Below are 24063 nucleotides of genomic sequence, written 5' to 3'. Positions count from 1 at the left end.
CCTCTCCCCTAATATTTTGTCCCCCACGCCGTAGGATCCATCTCTTCCCCAACATTAATGGACATCAGTATACAAAATATTTGTCGTTGTCTAAAATTTATGGACTTTTTTTTATTACTCCCATTTAGGCCATCGATGACATCTTGAGTACTACTATGGATAGCGAAAGGCCTCAACCAACTACAGAGGACGTGAATAAATTTATTCTACTGAGCCCCGGCCCCTACTGCACATCACGATCATTCAAACAGACCGCACCAAGGAAGTAAAGAAGCGTCACTGTACAGGAAATCCGGAACTCGTTTAAGACCCTTAAAGGGGCCACACAATGAATCCAGCCAAATAGTTAACGTCAATCGCCCTCTAATTTTCTCCAAACTTATGATTACGTAAATACAACAGCTGACATCAGCCCTACTCAATTTACTTTTTCACGATTGGGTTACGATACGCACGCCCGTCGTAAGCCTTCACTATTGTTCGCGCAGCAACGTAGCGTTTGTGATTTATTTACGAAGACGTCTATTTTTTTAGATAAAAGCATTTACTTGATAGCAAATATGAGCTCGTTGGGAATTGAGAAAGAATCCCGTGATCGTTACGGGAGGGATCCAGTGTCTTGCAACTGCAACAATGTTTGTCGTAGGAGCAGTGGTCGTGGCGCATGTCCGTGTAAACTTAGCGGAAGATTGTGCACGAAATATTGTACTTGCGGAACGAAAAAGTTACAATGTACTAACCAATCTAAAAAGAAGCGAGGTTGTGATGATTCAAGTAGTAGTGATGTTAGTACGAAGGTTTTTTTTTCTTCAAAATTTATGATCACGTTCATTCCTATGTGTAGGCCTACGTGCAGTAAGCTGCATTATATACATACATAATACAACGGTAGTGCTACTACCAGGGAGTTGTTATGGGAACTCTCGCTACACTTTCGCTACGTTACGGTATCTCATAACAATGTACACGTTATTTCTGCATCCTCCACTGTAATTGATCTAGCTGCATCTGAGAAATATTCCGACCGCAGACTGTTTGGTGGCCGTGAACCAAGTGTTATTACGGTGTGTGAGGGGTTCAGAAAGTGAAAGGTATTGTTTCAACTCAATCACAGTAGAATGACTGTGGAATGCTGTGTAGGGTAAGGTTGAGATGTGTTTTCTAATTTGGATAGGAGAACGACCAGGGAATATTATACCATGGAGCTATAAACAGACTACATGGTTATGCGTACTACTTTCAATGACCTGTTATAATTTGTATCTGTTGGACCAGGGAGTAACAACTCACTGGTTGGACATTTTGGAATTTTTTACACACATAGCAGGTTTACCTCTGCACTAGGGCAAACAAATTTTTATTTTGAGTTATTTCACCAATGTAATGCATAGTGGTAATTCATATGACATATGTATGGGTGTAATGTCTTCATTCTGAAGGAACATATTTTTGGAACACACGCCTTACCCTCCCAATATCATCAGTAATCATGCTCTTGACACAGTGGCTGATGATTCAGATGTGGGAAGGAGTGTGGGGAGGGGGCTGGGGAGGGGGAAGTGGGAGGGGTGTGGGGAGGGGGATGTGGCTGCTAGGAGGGGACTTGCTCACATTAGCTATTAAATGATAAATAAAAAAGAACCTAATAAACAAATGAGTGAGAAAAATGAAAAACAAGAAAAGAGACAACTTACAATGGTTCTAATGTTTACTTTTTAAATGTCAAATGATGATTCGGGGCCAAGGCTGGGGTGCTTACCAACCACTTCCAGCAGCCACAATTTGGAAGAAATGATGGGTACAAATTTTCAACCCTCTTGGATTGTCAGAGTACAGCCTTCTGCAGTAACATTGTAATATTTTGGACTGACCAGATCTGGGTGAAACTTTCTTTCTATCATGAAAACTTGCAATGGATCCCTTGCGGGAGGGGGATAGTGCTTAGTTTCTCCTTCAATCTTGCTATTCTACTTTGCTAAAAATTTTCCCACTGGTCATTTTCAGGCCTTTCAGGGGCTACTGTCATAGACTAAAAATGGAAAATCAAGAAACCAAACAGACCACTGCGCAATGATGGCCAGTCATTTGTGCCCCTTCAATTGAACATTTCTGGATAAGCCACTGTGACAAACGCAATCTACGTACATATTTACTCTGCAAAGCACGTTGCTCCACTTCACACAGACATGATACAAAACATGTATGGCAATTCCGGTCTGAAGAATTAACTAGGCTAACTTCTTAGTATATTACAAAGGCAGAAATGGTAACAAACATACTCTAATGATGAACACTAATTTTATTGTTATCAACTGTGTATGAATGATCAGTGAAAAAGAACAAAAGCTACCTCAAAGAGACAATGTAAGAGTATTATAGGTTGTCTAGGCTTTTCAAAAGGGTAAAAGTAATAACAAGTGGAAACATTGGACAGTAAGAATGACCTATCTTCCCAATGTTATTATACTATTCAATTTCTATTTTTCGTTTCATATAGGAGGAAGTAAATGTTTCAGCTGCAGTTTATGTACCCTTAAGGAAAAAAATTAAAGTGCCCAAAAAAGTAAGTGCCTATGTGTTTCTTTCCTCCCTGTATTTGTAGAAATTCCTTTCACCTTACTACTTATGTGACAGTATTTAATAGCACCCCTCCCCCAAAAAAGTGAACCCACCCCTGGAGGTGGATCAAATGCATTTGCACAACCAGCATGATTTGGAAAAGTTAATGAAGGGTAACCCCCCTCCCCACCACTAAATACAAAAACATAAGCAAATTCTTAAACCAAATAATGACAAATGAAAGTGAGTGAAACCATATTTAGCTAAAACAATACTAGCTTTCAGAATGTGATACGAAGGAAAAATTTGGGAACTAATGCCTTATCAAAAATTTGCACAACCTCAAGGGCACAACCTCAAAAATTTGAGGTTGTGCCCTTCACCCAACTTTTATTTATGTTCATCAATATTTCAAATGATAAGATATTGATATAAATACAATATAGACAGCAAATATATAGAATGGCTAAAATTTAGCTCTTGGTTGTATTTTTGGTATAATACCAACGCAAAAGCAAAGACAGAGACTTGCTGCAAACAAATACGTTTTTGAGCATGTTTTAATGATGACTTAATGGTGTCGTTATGGTCCACTTTACAAGGCTAAAATGTACTATGTGCAGGCTTCTTAATTGGTATTCAAATATATTACAAGATTGCTCCTTTCTTCCTTTTACAATAGAAACACTCAAGCGAATTGAACTTCAAATGCAACGGCCCCGGCAACACCTACAACAGTGGATGGAGCGGTGAACAGAGCCAACAACTTTGAGGCTGATGTTACGGTTTGTGATTGCCATATTAATTTGCCATAAATTTTTTATAGCAATATGTTGAAAACAACATCCGTAAGTCATCTTTATTCTTGTACAAGTAAATTTTAAAAGTAAGTGAAATTATAACAAGAATGCAAAAATGCATTGTGGTTTCGATCATGTAACACGAGCAGTTTTCTTCATGAATCTGACGCAATGTATAGTGAGGGTGTGCAACATACTTGATGTTAGTAATACAGTGAAAAACAATCAATGAGAAAATGTGACAAACAATAAATTAACCATGACATAGGCTGTCCTGATATGACAATCAGTTTGAAGTCTGCTAAATCGCTTTTGCCATGCCATTCCAAAACAGTATACGGCCACTTTTTTTGTTTCATTTTTAATGGTTATGTTGATGCTGGGTAATATTACCTCGATCATTGTCACATTGTATCTTCTAAGTAAGATTGCTAACCATGGGGCCAATACAGAAGAGCTTTTCAAGGACCTTAGACCTCAGATTCCTGACAATCCACAAGGGCACACCCACAGAATGGTGATTTGGTTTAAGTTCATGTTCATGAAAAGTTCATGAAAATCTCTGACAAACTGTATAAGGAGCTTTTATGGTCAAGTTATGACAAAGAGTAAATGAGAAGAAAGAAAGTTAGATTCCGTGTAACTTGTTTGATTTATTTGAATGAACTGTCTGGAATATGAAAAGAGGTAACTTTGCAAGTACAAAACTAACTGATACTTTTTGGTGTGCAGGGTCAATCAATGCCAAATCAACAGATTTGTGGGTCGATACCACGTTGACCCTCTCAGATTCGCCTGAAATTGATATGGTGTCTTGCCACATGTCTCAAAGGATGAATTTGGGCCAAAAAACTTTTAAAACTTTTTGGTTGCTAGGATACGGCCACGCCTAGCAACCAAATCCAGGCTGCATTTTGAGAGCCCTAAATTTTCCCAAAAGTTTGGAGGCATGTTTGCATCCTAGCAATCAAAAAGTTTTAGAAAGTTTTTTGGCCCAAATTCATCCTTTAAGACATATGTGGCAAGACACCATATCAGTTTCAGGCAATTCTTAGAGGGTCGACTTGGAATCGACCCACAAATCTGTTGATTTGGCATGGATTGATCCGGCAACAAAAATGTGAAAGTATAGTGGAAAACTGGAAATTCCAAGCTTAAACAGAGAACAAAAACAGGATGTTGACAAAAAGGGAAGAGTAGTTTTCAAACTCCCTTTGAAAGTATTTTCTTTCACTTAGGTTTCAATAAAAAAACATCATGATAAGAATAATAAAGAATATTCAAGCTCTCGAATTCTTTGACTTTGACTTTTTTGAAAGTATATCCAAAATCACCACCTTGCCCACTAATAAAGGGAGAGTCAACAGTATGGAAGGAAATGGTGGTTGTCGGTGCTTTTACTTAAGTTAATCACTTAGTATAATGCCCTTCATGACGATCCGTTCACATCAAATTTGACATTTTGAGTTTTGAACAGGCTAACTCACTCCACTTTCATCAGTGGCTTTGTTACACCAACAACAGTTGTGTTTTGGATTTTTACTTGGGCTATTCCTGGGAGGTGGTACAGCAGTCTTTCATGGAGAGGATCTTCATCTGAAGGTTCATCTTCATCACATGGTTCACGAATCAAGGATGTTACCACAGCGGTACTGCAGTTGTAAGTTAGTAAAGTATCTCCATCTATTTGACAAAGCAGGTTGAAGGTGTTTTCTTCTTCATCAAATGCCAACACAGTTACACTTAGCTGCTCCTCTGGTGGAGATGTTTTCTGTTGAAGAAAATGAAAAAAACTTATATTTCAATATATGACTGCAATAATGTAGAATACTTATTTACAAAACAAGACAAAGCTTTTTGCAAAAATTACAGAATCGATAGATAATACATGTCCAATACACTCACAACTTGTCTTTTAATAATTAAAAACTGTGAGAATATGTACAAAAGTGCAGGCCAAGATTTTATTTCACAGATTTTTTATTAAAGTTCTTCTGAATGATACTATGGAGCCTTTTTGTCAAGGGTATTTATACAGCAAATAAATCAGATTAGCAAAAGATACCAGGGTTTTTGTTAAGAAATGTAGTAGGTGGGTCGAGTTGAAAATTAGGCGGGACTGTCTGTACGTGGACATGGGGGAGGGGTCTAAGGGGAGGGGGTGCCCCCGGAAAATTGGAATTTAAAAAGTCTCTAGATGCAAAATGGTGCAATATACAGCTGTTTGGTCAATGATATTGCCCCCTCCAAATCACCCCTTTCTTCTGTCCTATTTTTCACAAACAAAAAACAAACTCACATTGAAGTTTCAATCACACCTGACCTGGGATTTTTTTCGTCCTTTTTTTTTTACTGAGTGACGCAAAGTAGCCGGGTCATGTACGTGCAGTAGACGGGTCATTTGACCCGGGTCCTGGCTACTTAAAAAAACCTGGATACTGAATATTAGTGTCATGGACTTGCTGTAATGGTTGATGTGCACCTATGCAAAGTATATTGAAGTACTTTTAGGAGGCTGGTACCTTTAATTGACCTAAAGAGAATTTGACCTTCATGAATAACAATAAGAACAATTATTCACCAAGGGCTACCTATATACCAAGTGTAACGTTGAACCAGCTTGCTCTTTATTATTTGTAACATATCAGTGATTTGCTCATGTAACTGAGACTTCAATGCATACAACTATATAAACAGGAATGCATTTGTATATGAATGGATATATACCTGTATTTTAGTTCGAGATGTTGTAGAGAGCTGTTTTTCCTTCTGATATTCGCTGACCACCAAGTTTTTAGCTACAACAAAGTCTCCAGTCTTAATCTCTTCTTTAACAAACTCCTTCCACAATGACACCTTGATGTTGTCTTTCTTGTTTTGGATGACAATAGTTCTGATATCAAGCGATGTGTCTTTAAAGGCCACCTGGCGAGGACATTCATCCTGTGAATGAAAATACATGAAAAAAAAATATCAAACATGAATCTCCGCCTGACCAAATTGAAATCTGACTTTTTTTGTTTGTAAACACATTAGCTTACTCTTCTCTCTCACTCTAGCAGGCCCAGATCCACAGACCAGGAGATGCCAATGTAAACATGTACCATTAAACTGTTTTGATTAGGATCCAATGCTTAGCTAAGATACAATACTTTGTTAAACTGCTCTCATAGCTTCTTATTGTAAACTACAAAGAATATTTTTGGAGCATATAATTACATTTTCTAACTTGGGGATGGATATTAGGATGAAGAATAGAAGAGTACAAGAGACATATGGCAGCTACTACTCTCATAAGAAATACCTAAAAGTAGTTCTTTAGTAACTCTCACAAAGAAAAGGATTATCTGATGAACAAGAAAATAAAATTCACCACGGCAGAGTACCTTCTCTGGATATCTAAAAAGAATCCTAATTACCTGAATGATTTTTCCTTCAACTGTGTGAATTGTCTTCACTGGAGATGACTTGATGATAGAAATATCTGCTGGAGGTGGTGTTGGTGGTCTCAGATATACAACTGCCTGGTCGATAATTTCTTGGTCTACTTTCAGAGAGGGTGCCTTGAAAACACTAGTACGTGATGTAATTATCACAGCATCTGGTTTGCTGATAAAGTTTTTTAAGATGACTGTGGCACCTTCCTTCAAGACATCTTTCTTGGCAGTGTCAAAAGCATTTGCTTTAAGGTAGCCTGTGTTGTCACACAATACAAGTTGCTGCATTTCTTTGTGAACCCCATCCTTGGTGTAAGTTTTAGGTGGTAAGGCAGATGCAATTACACACTTTAATGGTATGTGATAAGGATGCATTCCTTTTAAAGCTTTAACTTTGGAAATAGTTAGCATCTATAAAAGAAGTAGGGAAAAAGAGCAAAGATGAAAATGAGATCAATACTGAATAAAGTGGCACATGGAACCAAAAACTACTTACGAGTAACATAAGTATCCTCACTAATTTGATGTAAACTGTATATTTCTGCTGACATCTGTTTGCCAAAATACGAGGCAATTAGTCTTAAAAAATATGCCACGTTGAAAGAAAGTCTTTTTTCTGGACTTGGTATGATCTTGTATAAGTTTCCTACTATTTCCACTATTGTGTATACAATACAAAATATCTTGACATAGAGCAAAATTTGAATTACATTTTTTTAAACGTTTATCAATTTTGATATTAAATATAAAATTGTATATGATATTGAGACTTCATAAATTTTCATATATTATTTTATGACACACAATACCATTTTATACAGTATGATTGTACTTTATGAAACTTTCTTTTATACATTTTTTGTCCACTTATCAAATTTCATTAAGTTTATATTGCCTCTTTTAATGCATCTCGCTTAGAACCAGTAACTTTTACTTTTTCTAACGTTAGTACCAGGGAGTCGTCACGTTACAACTTCTTATTTAGGCTAGACAAAGTTGTGAGAACCAAGGCGTTAAGGAGTTGGCAACTGGAAGGCCTTTGCGAAAGCTAGCGTTAGGTATGCCAATTTTTTGTTCAAACCGTTACTCTTTAGTGAACGACAAAAATGAGGTATCAACATATGTAATCGTAATGCAAAAAGGGCTTTTCCTATTAGGCGACTGGAAATAAGTAAACAAGAGATTGAGAAGGTAGCCCTTTACCTTGTTTCAGGCAGCGTCGATATGTCTGTTCAAGTTCGTGTAACATCGGTTGTATGCATCTACTGTAGCTGATAGCACTGTACGGAATTGCAAACGTAACCCAAATACAACTGCTCGATGGGTACGACTCGCGAGAGGAATATTACAGCTGCATGTACAGCGGATCCGATTTCAGGTTTTCTTGGAAACACTGCATATTCATTAGATTTATTCCATACACACAATGAATTTAGCAGTAAACAACAATTTTGGATGGAAAGCATTTATTTTCAATGAAATATTTTTAAGACAGTTTGCATTTATGAAGCCATATTGAACGAAATTTGTTTTTCATGCGAGATCTACTTTTTTTTTCTGAGACACTGAAAACCACGGAACTTGGATGTCATGGATATGCAACGTTCTGCGGTGGTTTATCACAGTTACAACCGTAGTTTAACTGCAAGTTACTTAAATTGGTCGGTCAAAGTCGTGAAGGTTTTTGTCCCGAATTTCTAAGGTTAACTCGTTATGGATGTCACCAATTTGGGATATGTAGAAAGCGATGACATAGAAATATATAACACATACAGATAGCGTTATCATAATTCAAAAAGCCAACTGTAATTTCTGATAACATATTGAAATCCTTTCAGGAAGAGGCTCATAAATAGATCAGGTTTGACAAATCTAGCAAACATACAGTTAAGAAGCATATAATTAAATACTGGAAAATTATCTTACATCAGTTATGTGCTGTAGTGTGTTAACAGAAGCAAATGGAGCGTGTATGCATAAAGTCATTCATGAGGAAAAGGGGGAGTAAGTGAATGAACTACCTACAAGATGTTAGTAGTAATTTGGCCTCCAAAAATGTATGTATGTAGATATGTAATCTGGGCTCTGGCACACTGAAGTAGAACATGTAAAATGTTAAAATAGTTTGCCCTGTTATTCAAATTTTAGAAGGAAAAGGCTGACAGCACACACACTAGGGCTGTTAGTTCTAGTTGACTAAAATAGCATTCCAAACTGAAGTTGTGTTTTTTTCCATTTCAATCGCAAACTCTATCAGCTGTTACACAGTTACTTGTCACATAACTATAAACAGTTTGTCTGCCAAAATGTCACAAATAATTGATTTGCCAAGAAAAATGTGGTGGACATATAAATTTTGGTTAGGGTTGGTTTGTTAATTTACCAATGTTATTTAACAATATACTACCATGAAGGTAAATCTTCCTGACTTTTATGTAATTAGCACTAACACAAGTAGACCCACAGAACTATCTATTTAAGGGATAAGGAGTTCTTACACTTTCTACCCTCCATCATGCCATGACTTTTACAGCAAGCATTCCATGACTTTTCCAAACAAATGTGCCTTTCGATTTTCAAGGAAAAATGTGACGTAAAAAACCCATTCTCCTTAGCATTTCTGGATAGAAATAACATACAACATCAATTGTGCAAATCCATAACTTTCCATGCCTTGTCAGACAACTTCACCCTTTTCCATGACTTTGAAGGCCTGGAAAATGCAAAAGTAAACTTCCATGACCTTCCAGGTTTTTCGAATGTCCCATAAGAACCCTGAGATAGTATGGTGATTAAAGTTGAGTGTTTCAGACAAATGCATTAAATTTTTGGTTTGAGAAGGTGGAAACCAAATGTGAACCAAATGCAAAAGATTTAAGGGATGCAAATTTTTAAAATGGTGTGAACTTTTATTAATGCACCTGGCAACCAGGATGTAAGTAATGTTATCAAACTAATTTTATGGATAAGTCTTTATTTTCTATATAATGCTATATTACTTTATCAAGACTAATAATTTGATTAAAATAAATTGCCATTTCATGACTTTTTCAATTCAGAAAGCTGTTACAGCTACAGTAAAGTAATATTCCAACAGCTTCATGTTTGAGGACAAATACCCAACAACATAAGCGATAGTAAAGTTATTGAAAGCTATCTGCTACAACAGATATCTGCTACACAGTGGACCAACTGAGATCCTTCTCTTGAGTAATGCAAGGTAATTCTGGCAAATGTAACTCCCATTCAATGAACTATTGGCTTTACCAATAAATTTTGAATGACTTCTGTGAATGCTGCATTACTAGACACAAGATAATCCATTTGAGAAATAGTGATTAAAGCAAATTCACAATTCTCTCGTAGATAAAGAATTAAGCTTCCAGTGATTTTGGTAGTCTGAAAGAAAATGTTGACACTGATTTGATGATAAAATGTTTATTTCAAGATCAAATTGTTAAAGTTTTAATCCAGGAATGTTGAATGTTTCCATTACATTTGATGAAAATTCTGTGACCCCAGCTTGTGTCAGGTGGTCTCAAGAAACTTCGTCTTGAGGGTGAATCACAGCAGTTGTTTTACAAGTTGTTATTCCTTGCCCTTGGCGAGCCGATACATGCCTAAGTTGTGCAAAGTATGCTGTTAAAGATAAGTCGGTAGGAATGAGGAGGTGCAAACCAAGGCATATGGTGGTTGTTGTCAACAATTTGTCTAAGAATTTTCTCCTTAGATTTAGAGGAAACCAGGTACAAATGTACTCTAGAAGATTCTCGTTCCACTGATCTGCAAATGAAAAACACAATAAAACTTGTTAATTGGTTGGCTTGGTGTTGTATAGTCTGCATAGGGAAGCAAGATGAAGATGTCTGATGAGAGAAACAAGTTGATAACAAAGTATGCGAACAAGACAGTAACATGATAGGATCATAATGTGAGTTACAGCAATGGTGATGCTCTATGTAATAAATTGCAAGGTCTATGTGATGGAAGAAAAGCATTTGAAATAATACTGAAATGGAAAAACACAATATATCAAATTGTTACAATTTGTCTGTATGGTATTGCTTTAACCTATTGTTATTTTTGGGAAAGATGTTATAGTAAAAGGTTGCAATAATTGTCTTCAATGTCAGAAGTTTGATAGTCACATCTTCAATTTGTTTTGTTAACAATGTCCTTAAATGTGACCCACGTTGCTTTGTGGTCACTGTAGAAACTTTCTAAAATCCCACATGCAACAACAGCAGCAGAGAAATTGGTATAGATATGGTCTAAGCATGATTTGTAGTCAGTTGTTGGAACATCAATTATTTGCCTATGTTGCAGTGTATCAATCATAAGTGTAAGAAGCTTTTGTTTGTCTGAGTTGTTCTTCAGTAAGTCAACATTGAAGTCACCTGTAATCACAGTTGGTAGTGTTTTGTCGATATGAGCAAACATATTTGTCAGGGCTTGAATGAACTGATCCATTGGTACACTTTTGGATCTGTAAATTGCAACAATTTGAATTTCACAACAAGAGGTGTTGATTGTTGTCAAGGTCATTTCAGTTTGATTAAGATTGAGCATTGCCTGTTTTGAGATACCAATATTGGTGTTGGTGTAAACTACAGTGCCATATGGGGAATGCACTGAAGAGGCATGCTGTGGAAAGTTTTTGAATAGTTTGTATCCTGGTATTTGTATGTCTTTATCAATTATATTCCTTGAAAGATGGCATTCTGTAAACAAAGGAATATCTGCTGAATGACTGGAAATGTCACTTTGGATATCTGCAATGTGCTTCTTCAATGACCTTACATTTTGATGGAGGATTGTCATAGCATTTTTAACTTGGGTTACAGTAGGCACACAGGTTTTCATTGACCTACTAGCCCGCAACTCTATCATTTCTTTCACAACATTTATATCAACATTTATTTTTGATGGGTTCAGACAGCGCAAGAAAAGTCCATTCAAAGACGTCACTCTGCTTAAAGCAACATAGTGAATGTGGCATTGAGACCTAGTTCCAGACATATCTATTACTACTTCATTTAATGTATCACCTTCACATCTATGAACAGTTTTGGCTGCAGCTGGTCTAAGCGGAAACTGCTTACGAAGAATTTCAGCATTCTGGTTTCTACCAATTCTAAATTGTCTTGCAATTCTTGTGATTGGAGTCCATCCTGGTGAAATGTCAGCATTGCAGAGAACTTTCATGGCATGTCTGTGCAGTTTTCCAGAATTTATGTCATCAAATTGTACCCATACAATGAGGGTGTTACCATCATGATCTTGTTCAATGAATTTGACAATACCTTAGGCACCATTTATCAAACCATCATCAACTGCCACATTCAAGCACAAATCAACTCTTTGACCAGTTCCAACAGACAGTTCATGAGTTAAACCCATTGTCTTTTGTGGGTTATGAGGAATGCATTTTAGGATTTTTTCTTTCACTGCATTTGTAACATCACCGGTTACAACATCTTGGGATGGAATTTTCACCTTTGAACTTTTCAAGTAGGCAAACACTTTAGTGTTGTGTAAGTTGACCTTACTATTTGTTTGAAACAAATGAGTGGCATTTTGGGGAATGACTTCTACAGGGACTTCTCTAGTACTCAACAGATTCAGGTCTTCCTCTGTCTGGTTTCCTTCTCTAAGTCTATTCAGCAGTTTAGCAAACAATTTGTCATCTTTCTGGCGCATGATTTCATCCAATTCAAATGCTGTGAAATTGTCTCTCCATAAATTTGTGGCTAAAGGACCATAATCAGCACTTAAATCATTGAATATCCAGCCATCAAATACAGGCTTCAGTTGAAATAGATCACCAACAGCAATGATGCTGACACCTCCAAACACTGTTTTGGTACCCATTATTTGTTGTAGCCTTTGGTCAATGTACTTCAACATGCCATTACCAACCATGGAGATTTCATCAATGAATATTACTTTCAGACTGTCATACTTGACTTGCAATGAGTTTAGTCTGTCTGATGTTAAGGCTTTGTAGTGAAAACCTTGGCTAGCTGGTATTTGTAAGGCACTGTGAATTGTGCTACCTTTTATACCATAGGCTGCTTTACCAGTTGGTGCCATCAGAAGTATGTATGTGTCATCAGGATTATTACCAGGCACAGTTTGAAAAGTATCTTAAGAGAGCATTGTAGAGTGCTTTAAGTACTTGTGATTTACCAACACCTGCACCACCAGTCAAGAAGGTGTACATTGAGTTTGTGTTTGTCTTAAACCAGTGAAGTACATGGTAGAAGAACTCCTTTTGTTTTACATTAAGGCTGTTGACAACAGAATGATAGTCGACGTCAGATAAGCGAGGTTTCAGTAATTCCTCTGTGTTTGGTTTGTTCACAGCTACACCAATGTCTTGCCCAATGTCATATAACTCTTGTGTCTGATCAAGTTTTCCTTTAATTGCCTGTTCTTTTTTTTTGTCTGTCTATTTGGTCTGTGCTCAGTATTTGGTGCAATGTTGTGGTCATGTTCTTCATCTTCATTGTCAAGATTGTCTATTGCTGCATCAATGAAGTCACTGTTGTGATTGTACACTGCCTCCTTTTCTTTGATGATGGATTCTAAGTAGTTGTAGTTGTCCAGGTAACTTTCAAATGAGCCCATGAGATCTTTCTCCTTCCGCCAGGGATAAAACAGCATCAGTTGTTCTCTGCAGTAGTTTTCAACATCATTGCTCTTATTAAAACGCACATACCTGATGATTTTGGCTTTTTTTCTTTTCCTGAAGGTTAATAGTCCAACATAATAGCACTTTGTTTCATCCTCCTTCTGCAGTTCCAGATCATCTTCATTGTTTTCAGTCTCATTTCCATCTTCATGTTCTTCATGAGTTGTTTTCTTGTCTGTGTAAATTTCAAACCATGCAGCAAAGTCAGCTAAACAGTAGCTTTCAAGTGTCTTTGGACGGGCAGCGTACTTTCTTATTAGTCCCATACACTCAATATCAGTTGAACAATCTGGCAATTGTTGAATGTAGTGTAATGGTTTCAACAGTACAGTGCGATTTTCAATAGGTGAAGTGTTGATGAATACAAACTGTCTTGAAGCTTTCCTGAGAGACATTTGAAGAACTAGATAGACAGCCTCTTGAGCACCGATTTCAACATGATACACTTTGCTTAATGTCAAGGTTACCCTCTCTGGCTTCTCTTGTTGCCCGTTGCATTAAATTGCTCATACCTCTTTGGCCCTTACTGATGTAAGAGACAATGTACATAGCACAGGCATATGGATCTAGAACATATTGAATGTCCATGTTGGCTTTCCAAGTTTCTAGCAGATCCTTGTTGAAGGCATTAATGCGTATTTCACTTGGAGACCTTTGTAGGAACAGTTTATCTGCTTTTAGACTGAACCTGATGGCACGGATGTACTGTTCTTCCGTGGTTTCAAGGATTTGTAGCATCTCTTGATATGTTGTAGTTACATCTCCTGCTAGTTTAAGTTCATCCAAGTAGGTTTTTAGTTTGTTGGACAGTGTTACTAATTGTTCTTCTTCTTCACTTGTCACATCTCCTAATGGAGAAAGAATCAGTCTTTGGCATTGGTGGAATTGGAAAGCCAAACCGACAAACACCCTGCCTCTTTTTTCTACATGTCTTGGCATGACTGTGTGATTGCAAGTTGACTGAATGATTAACACTTGGTGGTGGTTTGCTGCATGTGACATATTTGTCAACAAACTGCTCCACTTCAGTGTTTGTTGCATCACCATACACTGGGGCATCTTTAATCTATGCTAACATGTGAATATGAGGAGAACCTCTGCTGAAATTCAACTCGGTAGAAATGATCAATCATTTTACCAATGGGATCATATGAGCTTTGCAACACATCAGTGAGAAATCTACGTACCATGTAATCAAAGTGTCTTGCACAGGTAACTGGGTCACTCTGAATTAGATCTGACTTTTCTTGCCATGTCATAGTCAGCAGTTCAGGCTCTGAGAGTTCCTTGTGATAGACTGTTCTGGCAAGAATTCTGAGCAGGTGTAACCATCGGGTTTCTGCAGCTGAAAAGGACAAAAACCATGTTGGAATTCCAAGCTGTCTGATCATTGCAAAAAGTTCTTTCTTTGCCTTTTCCCAGTAAGGTGGAGAACCTCTTATTGTTCTAAATACTCTGAAACCCTCATCAAGTGATAGAATGTTTTGCACTTGTTCCATATTCTTAAAGTCCTGTGCAGTTACCTTTTTACCTTTCATTTTTTTCTTCCTTAGGCTAAGAGTCACTTTCTGATGAATTTGGTTAATCTGCAATTTTTTGGCTTTGTAAAATATATTTGGAACTGACTTGGCAAATCGTCTGTCTGTGTGTCGCAATTCCCACTTACAGATGTTGCTGTAATGAACCCTTTGGTTAGTTTTGTTTCTAGTTTGCATGGTTGCATGGTTGTTATCTACAAAGTTTGGAGTGAGCATGGTATCTAATGTGCCAGCTGCTTGAACTTCTTCACTTGGCACTTCTGTCCACTCATCATCAGAATCAGGTTAAATTTGCAGATTTATTTGTTCTGCTGTACTTTCTACAGGCTGCATTGTACTTTGTGAGTCTAGATCTGTTTCTTGACTTTCTATAAATTCTTCCCAATCATGGTTCATTCCTTTGAGTGAGTCTGTCCAGGTTTCTTGAACTGTTACACCTTCATCTCTGTATAGCTGACTATTTGTTACAAGCCACTTAGCAGCATCAACCACTTTCTTTGGTGTTACATTTTGGGAATCTACTGAGTGTTTGTAAGAAAGCTTTCTCTTAAACTTGACTGGGATGGTTTGTCCATCATCTAGTCTACGGGGCAGTGTTCTAACAGTGGTTGAGACATCAGCTGGTACATTGACTACATTTCCTTTGATGCTCATTTGACGACCTCTGGGCAATTCTCTCATTTGCATGAATGGAGTACGAAGTGCGACCAGCCTTTCTTCCAAAGAATGTAATTTTAGTTCAACTGGCACTTCGGGCAGAGACATGTTATTGTCTAATCCTAGGGGCGAAGTTTTTCCTTTTGTAACATAAAGGTTACACGTTCTACATATGTATTTCTTTCCATTACCTGAAAGCCATGATTTCATTTCTTTGCAAGTTGATATGAGATGTTCAGTGGAGAGGACACTTTCTTTGTACCATAACTGTTGACAACAGCAGCAGATAAATTGAGGTCCAACTGAAATGGATTGCCAAAATCTGATCTGTAGAGCTTGAAATGACTTTGTACTACGAGTTGGTCTCGATGCACATTTCTCAGCCAACTCTTTCTCAATATACTGTGTACCTCTTCTGAGTTGTTGCAATCTTTTAATGTTTGCTAATCTTTCATGCTCTTTGTATATATTTCTTGTCTGGATTGACTGCATCCTTCCTTTGTTCTTATGCCTTTCATTGGCTAAAAGGTAGCTACTTGCTCTAGCCTGTCTCATGTGCTTCAGATTCTTTGCTCTTTCCTGTAATACAAAATGTTTGTCTTTTCTCAGGTTCTGAATGCGTATCCTGTTATTTTGTGCTTCTTTTGCAGAGTAGGATGCAGATTTTCTCAAAGTTTGCGTACGTTTCTGGTTACCCAGTTGCTCAGACTCCACATAGGAATCATCTTTTCTTAAGTTATGCATTATAATGGTATTATGCCTCCTTTCTTTCAATTTGAATGGCATGGTCTGTCTGGTTCTTGTTATTCTATGGAGATTCTGTTGCTGTTCTTTCTGTTTGTAAGTCTCATTGGCTCTTGTTGTTTTCATACGATGAAGATTGTTCTGCTGTTCTTTCAATTTGTAAGTCTCATTGGCTCTTGTTGTTTTCATACGATGAAGTTTGTTCTGCTGTTCTTTGTTTTTGTATGTCTCATTTTCTCTATTTGTTTTCATGCGAGTAAGATTTTTCTTCTGTTCTTTCTTGGTGTATACTGTGTTAGACCTCATTATTTTCATGCGCTTTGCGTTCAACTCAGTTTCTTGTTTCCTGAATGCTTCGTTGTTACGGTTCTTTCTTTGTTTCTGACATGATTTTACTCTTTCTCTCTCTTTGTAGCTTTTATTAGATGCTCTAAGCTGTCTCATTCGCATGGTGCTAGATGAAGCAGATGACAAACCCATGTCACCTTGTTGAACGTGTGCAAATTTCAAATCCTGCCAAAGATTCTGTCTGTCTATTTCAGCTCTAACAAGTTCTTCAGTTTTTTTTGGCACAGGCAATGGGTCCCCACAGCTGACATCAAGAACAACATCATAGTGGTCACTGTTTGTATTTCTCAGATATATTGCTCTTTTTGTGGTGTCAGTTGCTGCACTAAGATTACCACATGAAGGGTATCGAAGCCACTGCAATGCATATGTATAAATGTCCGTTTGCAAAAGATGAGCAGCAGCCAATAGTTCAACCTCTGTTGACCACACATTAGCGTTGTCTATGCCAGAAACATTTATGTACTCTTGAACTGTTTTTGATGTATCATTCAGGTGGCTTTGTTGGATAGATAGGACCACTAACTGTCGCATTACCTCCTGATTTTCTTCTGTTCGTGTTACCAAATGAGACAAACATCTGAAAAAGCAGTTGCCATCACCTTTCATTTTCTTAACAATCAATGGTTTGGCATCAATGTTACAAATTCGTGCACAATTGAACGCAGTTCGACCAATAATATCAGCTTGTTGAAAGTTGAACCCAACACTCAGTTTTTCAATAGCTGAGGTTCCCCAATCATCATCTACTGGGAAGAAATGAAAGGTACTACGATTGTTGGTAGCAACAAGTTCAATTTCATGTTGTTGACATAGTTCACCATTTGAATTTGTTTGATCTGTTTCAGGATTTGCAGATTCAGCTCTTATCTTCTGAACAGTTCTCCTGATGGTTGCTTTCCTTTTATTGTAGCTGGCTTTTCTTGTTTTGGGCATATTGACATATGCTTCAGTATTATCTGGTCGCAATTCATAAATTGGTAAATTTGTTGTGTTGCTGACTGATGAACCAATGTGGAATAAATAATAGAGACTGATTGCAAGGTTCATTGCTCAATGCTTGACATGTACTTTTTTCTCTTTGTTGGTGATACTGATAGCAGTTCATTGATTGACAGCAATCTTTCAATCCTGTCGGTGATTGATAGGTTCATGTACTGTACGTTGCTCTGATTGAAAGCAACCTTGATTGATGTAGAAAGATAGGCAGAGTGAGACCAATTTATCAATGCTGATAATAGGCTGATTGATTGCGACTTTTAGGTTCATCGATTGTGGCTGAAATGCTGAAAAATTGTGGTTGATGGATGAATTGATTGTGGATGACAGGCTGATTGATTGTGGCTAATATATGTAGGCTGATTATGGCTGAATGCTGAATAAATTGTGGCTGATATGCTAAAAAATTGTTGCTGATAGACAGATTGATTTAAATAGCTGATAGACTGACTGATTATGGCTGATTATAGCTGATAATGGCTACTATGCTGACTATGCCCAGTTTATGAATGATTGTGGCTGATATGCTTGTTGATTGTGGCTGATATACTGATTGATTGTGACTGATAATAAGTTTTATTTGGCTAATATGCTGTTTGATTGTGAAATAGTTTTATTTTGGCTGATATGCTGATTGACTGTCGCTCATATACTGATTTATTGTAGCTGATAGGATGATTGATTGTGAAATGTTTATTTGGCTGCAATTTGACTGAAAGTGGTTGATGCTGATAGACTGATTGAGAGACTAACTGATGAGGATTGACAATCTGATTGACAAAGAGTAACACCTGATTGATACACACGAACTAACACTGGTTGTCAAACTATTTGATCTTTGATGATGAGCACTTTAATTGATGCTGCTTGACAAACTAGAGTCCTGATTAATATGTTTAGTTACTGAGTTCAATTCTCTCAGTTCAGACTTCAAACTCCTATTTCAAACTTCAATCACCAAGTTCAATTTCTAAGATCAGTTTCGAAGTTCAATAATCAAGATCAGTTTCCAAGTTCAAATTAATTACCAAGAGGATTCCACAAGCATATACCAAGAGCATATACCAAGAGCATAAACCAAGAGCATAAACCGAGAGCATAAACCGAGAGCATATACCAAGAGCATATACCGAGAGCATATACCGAGAGCATATACCGAGAGCATATACCGAGAGCATAAACCAAGAGCATAAACCAAGAGCATATACCAAGAGCATATACCAAGAGCATAAACCAAGAGCATATACCGAGAGCATATACCGAGAGCATAAACCAAGAGCATAAACCAAGAGCATATACCAAGAGCATATACCAAGAGCATATACCAAGAGCAATTCCAAGAGCAAATTCCAAAAGGCAATTTCAATTGCTGAGTTCAATGTTCAGTCGGCACATTCAAATCGTTTATTTCAACAAATGTCTAATTTCAATCTCTGCTTGATAAGATAATGATTGACAGACTGATTATTTGATGGTGAGTAACAGACTGATTGAATTGAATTAACTATAAAGTTTAAGCCCTTTGACAGAGTGATTCAGACACATTGAAATAATGACTGATTAATTCTGAATAACAGTTAGAGTGATTAATACTAATTGAGAGACTGACCAATTCCAAAAATTATCCTTGTCCTTTTCCCCGAGATGAAAATATTATTGTGCCTGTTTTTGAAAGAATTTTCCCACAAAAGAATTGTTTAACTTTAAAATGATCGAGAAATGTGAGATTTTCTGTTACGATCAGATATGCTATTCCTAACAATGGTAGCAAACCACCTCCCCTTTGAAGAAAAGAAAAATCCAGGAAGATGAGATACCTGTAAAGAAAAAGAAAAAAATATCATTAGATGTCAATTCATTTACAGAGCACTCAGGGAATTTAGGCCATACCACAATGCACTTTCTATGCTTCCTTTTCCATTGAGAAACATAAAGAGAACTGTATAGGAAATTTATTCTTGACTGAAAATGGTGTGTAAAGTGCAACAGCTTGATTTACTTTTGTTATCTTTTACGAAGAATATTTCATTTCTTCAGCGTTCGACCACTATTTGGACCGAGAACTCTTATTTGCCTCAATGACATACTGTCATATTTGCCATAATGACATACTGTACAAAACAAACACCCAGACACTGCTGGATACATTTACTTAAATTACACTTGGGTGAGAAGTAATTCTTTCCTTCAACACAGAATTTCTTTCATTCAACAAAGAATTACTTGCATTGAAATTAAATTATGAAATATGAAAACCAATCTATGTACACTCAGTTGTATTGCATATCTTATTATTGGCTATAAGTCAAACTACAGTTTTTGGTAATTGCATAGTACATTGTTAATCAAATGACTCCTAAGCTCATTGTACAGGTTTTAATTCTTACATACCTTCAAAGAGCACCAGCTAGAGGTAACAGTCCTTGTAGCTGCTTGAACTGTCCGAGTACAATTTTCTTGTAACCTGTTGGAAGGCATATGTGAAAGTGACAACAATTAAATGCAGTTGATTTTCAGATTTCCTAGCATGTATCTGTAATTTGTAAACTTAAGTAGCAGCAGGAAGTCAACGACACCCCAAGAAAGACAAATTCAGGTTAGTTATCATTTCCACCAATATTCAAAGATTCAAGAGACACATTCCCTAAATGTTTGCTTTTCTCACTAACCAAAGACTTGACACCTATTTCTGTCTCTGATATTGCATACATGTCTAGATTTAAAGAAAACAAATAAACATTATTGAACGTCTCTTGAACTAGAACACCAAACAGTTCAGAACTAAGAATACTTCAAATGTATATAATATTTTACTGGTTGTTTGCTACTGTACACTTTTAATATGGTTTCATCATCAACCATTGATGTTTTTCAAACTTTTATACACATCAAAATAGTGTTCATCCCTACCACTGATGTATACAATTGACATCAATAATGACCCTTCTGCACCTGCCTACTGTAACACCCCAAAACAAAAACTATCCAAGTAACATTATCAAAATCTTTCAACAACATGTGGTGCTCTTGAAAGAGGAAGTATCATTGAAGATTTTACCTAAAGGAATGCATAAAGCCCCACCCATGTTAATGCTTATGATGCTGACAATAAAAATGGCATGAACATATCCTATCTGTTTAAAAACTACCATGTACCAAATTGTAACCAAGTTCAGGAAACCATTGTAAAGATATTGACAATTAATTTTATACCGAACTTCAAACCACCCTCCCCACACCCAACTTATACTAGTAAGTTAAGAAAGGACTTGATTCCTTTCATGCCTTACGCATATGCCTACATCATATTTCTTAGTACATGCCATGAATGATCTTTGAAGTATGAGGGAAATTATTTTAACTTCATTCACCCTAGTTACCACAGACTTGACCTAGGCCCTAAGCCTTAGTTATAGCAACAGAACCTACTCAAGGCCTAGCCTAACTTAAGTTAGCCTAACCAATGGTAAAATCATGGCAAGCATGTCAAGAGGCCTAGGATAGGCCCTAGCCTAGGTATCATTGACAAGATGTTCAACACGAACGTCAACCGAAACGTTTCATAAGGGTACGAACTCAGTAACTGCGTTGGCGTTTGGTCTACCTTACTTTGTAGGGTCGAATTTATGTTATCATGTCTACCTACAATACGTAAGTGTAAAGCCTATCCGAGTTCTTGATACTGGGCCTAACGTTAGACTTAGACAGTTAGAGAGGGGAGTGTCCATAACAACTTCGTGCTTATGTTAGAGACAGGTACTGGGCTACTACTATGACTATATGTGTATGTAGCCTAGGCCTTCAACTTTCACGTTGGTGTTGGGCTTGGTTTATATGCACCAAGTTACTAAGGAAAGAAAATTGTTGCCGAAAGAGATTGTTACTTACGAAGTATTACTTTGTTTGTTCACTTCTTTGAACACAAATATGCCGTTAAGATATTCAAATATCGTTCGCCACAAAGTTAAGCGACATGTATTCAGTACTATTACTAGAATCTTGTGAGAGTAGAAGAAAAGTCAAAACCCGAGTTCGATACGCGACGAAGACAAATCGACGTTGTAGTTGTATCTACACTGTTGAGCTCACTGATCTAGATCAGTGGTTGAGCTCTCTAGGACAGTTTCAACAATTATCGCAAAACTGGTCCAAAACTAATTAAACTGCGTTTCGTAGCGTATGTTGCTACTGAGCTAAGGGGGTCAGTTTCCTACTTATCGATCTCCCCAGTTTCTATTATGATATCTATGGAGCACATAACAATGATGACGCAATTAGTTGGAAGTTGAATTGAGATACAGAGGCAACACTCTTAGGTGCTTCACCTACCGTGGCTTTGCACATTATATTTGGGGAAGGGATACAGGAAGCGAAATGTCAGAAGACATATGTTGACAAAATCAATTGGCTCCTTTTACTTAATGTTTTACACCTTTTTACCAAGTATGAGATCTGCCCAAGCTTCCAATATTAAGATCTCATGTTACAAGAGTTTCACAATTTGACAACTGGTGACCACATATGACCTTTGGCCTCTAGAAAAAACAGGATACTTGTACTCAATGTGGTACTTCCACACACTGAATATGTGGTCTGCCCAAGCTTCCTTTGTAGAGATATCGTTTTTACAAGGTTTTCACAATTTGACCCCTGGTGACCTCAAATGACATTTGACCTGCACTGTACTTAATATGGTACTTCTACACACCAAATAGGAGATCTGCACAAACTACTTTAACGGAGATAATGCGTTTTCAGTCTAAGTACTCTTTGTAACATCCCCGTCCTTTGCAACATATCGCTACGTACACATGCACACATATAGATATCACCATACAATACAGGCATGACTGTGTACAGGGCAAGAAAAGTTTTTTAATTGTTAAGTTACAAAGTGACAAGCGAACAAATTAGCCGACAAATTCATGTTCGAAACGTTGACATAAACTAACTGCTGTGACACGCAGGTATTCCAAATGGATGAAAATAGTTATGCCACAGCGTTTGTTAAGTCTTATTTTCCTATTTCTATTACCGGAAAATGATAGTTCCGTTCGTAAATGACTATTTAGATCGAACATGGAAGTTACGCAAAGCCTAGCCTACTGGCTAAACTTTGTCGTAGTTTATTAAACGATCTACGGTTGGAGAATTAGCCAACTCCATCAAGTGAAAACAAATCTCAAGTTCACAGGTGCTTGACCTAGTTTCTCTAGAAATGTTTTGACACCAACGTCAAGAACAATGGTATGTTCCAAAACAGTTTGGGCTTTCATATTCAACAAAACAATACGCAAGCTGTTTCAAGCACAACCATTTAATTTGGGGGGTTACGGTATTTTACGTAAAGTTGTTATGAAAAGCTTCATCCAGAATAGCTGCAACAACTTTGCGAACATCGTAGAAGTATTATCGGAAGATTTTGTTGTATAGGCCTACTTGCTTGCAGTCTTCTAGAAATATATGGCGCCTAATGGCGGGTATATTGCTGATAGATTCCCGCGCTTGATATCACCAAAGAGATATTTTGAGAAGTTGCTTAACAACAAGTCAAAGGAAATTTTAGAACCATTACGGCTTTTGGAAGCTAGTGTACAATTTTTTCAGTGTGTACTGCAATGAACTTTTATTGGCGGGAGTACTTCGACTGTGAGACTCCCCGTAGTATTTGGAGCGTTCCCGCTGCTGGGATTACTGTATATGCGGTATGTGTAAATATCACACTAATCGTAGTGCGGATTCCGCTCGTGTTTCGGCGGTCTCTGATCTGAAAATGTTTTCAAAAAGTTCCTAGTTGTACATAACAATGTTCGCGGTAATCCTTTCTTTTGCACAAAACGGCTTCTGTAGGCCTATTTTTTTTGAGAGAGAGAGCGCTCATCTCACATGATGTCCAACATTTTCCAACCCTCGAAATACTGTTTATTTTTAAAAGAGGTCAAAAAGAACCTTAGATTGTATTGATCTCCTTCTAACTGCAAATGTCAATGTAGTCTTAGCTTAATACTTTGTCGAGTGTTCAATGATTATCCAGCATGATGACGCGTCCTGCATTGTCTTCTAATTTAGATGAAATATGTGGAAGGAAATTTTATCGAATTATCGCGATATTTTAAAATTATTTATCGTGACAGTAAAAAGTCCCCAACGCTACCACCAACTCACCAAGTATGGCACAGATCAATCATTCACTTGTTGAGTTATCGTGCATACAAACTTAAGTGTCACCCACACACACACACAGACCTGACTACATAGGTTCCTTTGCTTACAGCAAGGAACAAAAA

At 37.2% G+C, this 24063-nt stretch overlaps 2 protein-coding genes across 4 annotated transcripts; both read right to left on the bottom strand.

Moving 5' to 3' along the window:
* Positions 1-3331: 3331 nt before the first annotated feature.
* Positions 3332-22112, bottom strand: LOC139985175 (uncharacterized). 3 transcript variants are annotated; one of them, XM_071999433.1, is made up of 8 exons: positions 21665-22103; positions 20168-20240; positions 14678-14835; positions 13518-13665; positions 8000-10579; positions 6779-7207; positions 6087-6302; positions 3332-5130 (listed from the first exon to the last, which is right to left on the bottom strand). In XM_071999433.1, the coding sequence occupies exons 6-8, from the start codon at positions 7205-7207 to the stop codon at positions 4843-4845; spliced, it is 933 nt and encodes a 310-aa protein (XP_071855534.1). In that variant the 5' UTR covers positions 8000-10579; positions 13518-13665; positions 14678-14835; positions 20168-20240; positions 21665-22103; the 3' UTR covers positions 3332-4842. The 3 variants fall into 3 exon arrangements, with proteins under 3 accessions (XP_071855534.1, XP_071855535.1, XP_071855536.1); XM_071999434.1 differs by lacking the exon at positions 13518-13665 and having other exon boundaries at positions 6779-10579; positions 21665-22110; XM_071999435.1 differs by lacking the exons at positions 13518-13665; positions 14678-14835 and having other exon boundaries at positions 6779-10579; positions 21665-22112.
* On the bottom strand, positions 15220-18339 carry LOC139985174 (uncharacterized). The gene has a single exon (XM_071999432.1). The coding sequence runs from the start codon at positions 17825-17827 to the stop codon at positions 15314-15316; it is 2514 nt and encodes an 837-aa protein (XP_071855533.1). The 5' UTR covers positions 17828-18339; the 3' UTR covers positions 15220-15313.
* Positions 22113-24063: the final 1951 nt, after the last annotated feature.

This window comes from Apostichopus japonicus, chromosome 17 (genome assembly GCF_037975245.1).
Source record: "Apostichopus japonicus isolate 1M-3 chromosome 17, ASM3797524v1, whole genome shotgun sequence".
NCBI lineage: Eukaryota > Metazoa > Echinodermata > Holothuroidea > Aspidochirotida > Stichopodidae > Apostichopus > Apostichopus japonicus.
The sequence above is the reverse complement of the archived record's forward strand: the minus strand, read 5'-3'. Positions and strand labels throughout refer to the sequence as shown.

Bases quoted from the DNA above. Each gene is read 5' to 3' on its own strand.
- LOC139985175 (XM_071999435.1), bottom strand. From the start codon at position 7,207: ATGCTAACTATTTCCAAAGTTAAAGCTTTAAAAGGAATGCATCCTTAT. The intron at 6,303-6,778 runs GTAATTAGGATT...TTTCATTCACAG, and splicing joins TTGAAGGAAAAATCATTCAG to GATGAATGTCCTCGCCAGGT. The intron at 5,131-6,086 runs GTATATATCCAT...TTTCTTCAACAG, and splicing joins CATCTCGAACTAAAATACAG to AAAACATCTCCACCAGAGGA.
- LOC139985174 (XM_071999432.1), bottom strand. From the start codon at position 17,827: ATGAACCTTGCAATCAGTCTCTATTATTTATTCCACATTGGTTCATCA.